Source organism: Psammomys obesus, unplaced genomic scaffold (genome assembly GCF_907164565.1).
Source record: "Psammomys obesus unplaced genomic scaffold, mPsaObe1.curated_primary_1811, whole genome shotgun sequence".
Classification (NCBI taxonomy): domain Eukaryota; kingdom Metazoa; phylum Chordata; class Mammalia; order Rodentia; family Muridae; genus Psammomys; species Psammomys obesus.
Window position 1 is genome coordinate 7,320,688 of NW_026592666.1, and position 4,293 is coordinate 7,324,980.

A 4,293-nucleotide genomic window follows, 5' to 3' on the forward strand; every position below is an offset into this window, starting at 1 on the left:
TGAAAATTTGACAGACACATCCACAACTTCACCATGACAGGGAATCTTGAGAGTCTTGAAAAATTCAAAAGCAGTGGATGTCACGATAGTTGCCAAGCTTCTGGAAAGGTCCCAGTAAACAGCATCCAGGAAACACAGCTTAAGGCATCATCTAGATTTTCAGGTCCTTTGTTTGAGATTCAGTTGTAAGATCTGAAAAACAGCTTCTTGGGAGAGGATGATGAGCGAGTGAGGATGAAAGGAGGTAAAGCTGGAGGTGCCACTCAGCCTTCATAGAGAGATGAATCTATGCCTGGGGATCACAGCAAATCAGTAGAGAGCAAATGGCCAGTATCTTCTGTAAGCCCCACAGCCATTGTAGCCATAGCCAAGGCCATAGCCAACTGGAGAGTAGGTGCTACCATAGCCACAGCCAACACTGTAGCCCAGAGGGTAGCCATAGCTGCCCCAGTAGCACCCTGGGAAGACAGAGCCTTCAACGTCGGTGTAGTACATGATGTTGGGAGTGGTAGGCTTAGGTAGGAGAGGAGTGGGTGTGGTGGATTCTCTAGTCCCAAACCATCTTTATATACCCTGACTAAGGGGTGTGGCTTAAGAAAACACGGGGCCTTCATTTTCATTCTTGACACCAATTTGCACTACACAAAGCTTGTTAATTTGTTGTGCTCTTGCTTAAGAGTCTATGAAAAAGCTCTTGTGTGATATAATGCAAGGAGATGATTCCATCAAACAAATTATGTGCCTTCCAAAAGGGGTTATTGCAGGGACTTCAAAGCACTTGGTCTTACAGACCCTATATATAATTTCAGTTAGCAGGCTTTGTAACGCCATGAAAGATTCCAGTGTTGTTACCTCTAATGCAGTCATCTCATGCTCTAAACTTACACAACCAGGGTTGGAATTCAGTAGATATCTCCTGGACATGTTATGTCAAATAATAAGCTTTGTCTCAAAATCAGAGAATCTCTTAGCATTTGCTAGATTCAAGAATTCTCTCTCTCTCTCTCTCTCTCTCTCTCTCTCTCTCTCTCTGTGTGTGTGTGTGTGGGGGGGGCACTCATCACAGACCTTCTCCCATCTACAGCAAATCTGTACAGGAAACTAAACAGTGACAAAAGTTACTTTTATAGATCCCATCAGAATTGTATCTAGTAACACATGTCTATACCACCTCTGTAATTAAAAGTTTGTTAAATACCTGCACATCTTGTAGACAGGGTAAATTTTGGGTCAAAGTTTTTGTGCGTGGGTTAGTATTCCCCTCCCTCTGCCACGAGACAAGTCTAATTAGTGGGTGCCTTCTTCGGTCTCTATGGCCTCTGCTACTAGGGTCTCTGCTTGAGTACCCCTCATATCCTCCCAGGAGCCTACCATAACTTAGTTCTCAAGCTTGTCACAGAGATATACTGCAATTCTTGATTTCTCTTTTCTCTACAGTCTTTCTGTCCTCTCACCCTTGTTCACCCCAGTTCTGATCTCCACCCTCTTAACTCTCTACAGCCCCTCTCCTACCTTGCTGTCTCTCTTGAGCCACTTCCTCTGTCTATTCTACTTCCCTTTCCGAGTGAGATTTATGCACACACACACCCCATCTTCAATGTCACTTATCTTTTCTGAGTCTGTGCCTCATAGTATGCTTATCCTGTATTACATGGCTAAAATCCATTTATAAGTGAATATATACCATATGTGTCTTTCTGGGTCTGGGATACCTCACTCAGGATGATCTTTTCTAGTTCTATCCATTTGCCTGCAAAATTTCATGATTTGTTTTTAATAGCTGAGTAGTGTTCCATTGTGTAAATGTGCCACAATTTCTTTATCCATTCTTTGGTTCAGGGACATCTAGTTTGTTTCCAGATTCTGGCTATTGTGAATAAAGTCTCTATGAACACGTCAAGCAACTGTCTTGTTGTATGGTGGAGAGCCTTTTGAGTATACCCAAAGGGGTCTAGCTGAGTCTTAAGGTAAAGCTATTCCCAACTTTCTGAGAAAGCACCAAATTAATTTCCAAAGTGGTTGTACAAGTTTGCAGTCCCACCAGCAAAGGAGGAATGTTCTCTTTTCCCCGAACTTTCTCCAGCATGTGCTGTTGCTTGAGATTTTGATCTTAACCAAATGGAATATCGTAGCCGTTTTGATTTGAAATGGAATCTCATAGTCGTTTCCCTGATGACTAAAAACTTTCAGCATTTCTTTAAGTGTTTTTCCACCATTCAATATTCCTCTGTTGAGAATTTTCTGTTTAGTTCTGTGCCCCATTTTTTAACTGGGTCCTTTTATTTATTGGTGTTTGATTTCTTGAGTTAATTATATATTTTGGATATTAGTCCTTTGTCAAATGTAGGATTGGTGAAGATCTTTTCCCAATCTGTAGAATATAATTTCATTCTATTGACAGTGTCCTTTGCTTTACAGAAGCTTTTCAGTTTCAAAAGGTCCCATTTATTCATTGTTGATCTTAGAGCCTCAAATGTTAGTGTTCTGTTCAGGATATTGTCTCCTGTGCCAATGACTTTGAGGTTCTTCCCCAGTTTTTCTTCTAACAGATTTAATATGTTTGGTGTTGAGATATTTGATCCACTTGGGTTTGAGTTTTGTGCAGAGAGATAAATACGGATCTATATGTATTTTTCTACATGTCGACATCCAGTTAGGCCAGCACCATTTGTTGAAGATGCTGTCATTTTTTCATTGTATGGTTTTGGCTCCTTTATCAAAAGTTAAGTGACCATAGGTATGTGAGATATTTTTTTCTCTATCTTCTATTCAATTCCATTGATCAACCAGTCTATATATGCCAGTACCTTGAAGTTTTTATTACTATAGTTCTATAGAATAACTTGAAGTCAGGAATGGATATACCTCCAGAAGTTCTTTGATTGTATAGGATTGTTTTAGCAAAGATCAGAGATTGAGGGAATGCCCAACCAATGCCTGGTCCAACCCAAAACCCACCCTATCGGAGAATGCCAATCCCTGACACTATTAACAAAACTTGGCTAAGCTTGCAGACAAGAGTCTGTCAGAGTTGTCCTCTGAGAGGCACAACCCAGCAGCATCTCAAAACAGATGCTGAGATTCACAGCTAAACATTGGATGATGCGTAGGGCATCTTGTGGAAAAGTGGGAAGGAAGAGACAAGATCCTGGAGGTCACAGGATCTCCACAAGAAGACCAACATAGCCAACTAACCAGGGCCCAGAAGGGCTTGTTGAGACTGAACTATCAACCAAGAACCATGAAGAAACTGGACCTAGGATCCCTAAATCTACAAAGATGTAGAAGACAGGCAGCTTGGGACTCATGTGAGCCCTCTAGTAAGGGAAGCAGGGACTGCGTCAGACATAGACTCACTTGCCACCTTTTTGATCACTTCTCCCTGCAGGGGCTGCCTTGCCAAGCCACAGGGAAAGAGGACATGCTCAGTGCTGATGCAAGTTGATGAGCTGGACTGGATAGAAAAGGGTACACCCCTTTCTGAGGAAAGGAGAGGGAAGAGAGGAAAAAAGTGAGGGTAGGACAGGGTGAAAGGGATGAGGCTAGAACAAGGATATAAAGTGAATAAAACGAATTTAATTTTTTAAATTGTAAAATTAAAGTATGGTTTGCTAATTAATCCTAATACTAAATGTCAAATCACTGTTATTTGTTGATGTGCACTATTTCAGGCAAATATTAAAAGTAATAACATGAGAAAAACCAAACATGTATCCTAAATGAAGACTATTTTATTAGATCTAGTAAAAGCATTTTATCTGAAATAAATAATGATTTTATGAAAGGTCACATGATAATATGAACTCACTGTTGTTTCACTTTTGGGGTGATTATTTACCCCAGAATAGGGAGCCTCGACCATTCCTCTTTAAATGGAGATTTAGTCTACAAATAGGAACTGGAGGAGGGATCAGATTTATCAAAACTCTCTTGGATTGTTTATGATCTGATAAATCATTTCCCAATGCCTGTATGGAGATTTCCCTTCATGGAACCTTATATAGAACTTAAAAAAAAAAAAAAAGCACCACAGATGAGGTCACATAGCATGAGATGGAAAATGGGATATGGTCAAGCTAGATAATACAAGAGAGAAGCATGTTACACAGCACTCCCCCGCCTTTACTTAACATCCCAGAAGTGATTTTACTCTATCAGCAGCGGAGGGGGCATAGGCTGATTTCAAGGACAAAATGAGACTCAGAGAAACCCAGAGCTATGCCAGTGTTCTAACTACTAATTGCTTAATTGACGCAAAAGCAATTTTAAAAACACCTACAGAGCCGCCCCACC

General features: G+C 40.7%; 1 protein-coding gene across 1 annotated transcript; it reads right to left on the bottom strand.

The window, feature by feature from the left end:
• Positions 1-309: 309 nt before the first annotated feature.
• Positions 310-495, bottom strand: LOC129682426 (keratin-associated protein 8-1). The gene has a single exon (XM_055614792.1). It carries the CDS (start codon positions 493-495, stop codon positions 310-312), a length of 186 nt encoding a protein of 61 aa, XP_055470767.1.
• Positions 496-4,293: the final 3,798 nt, after the last annotated feature.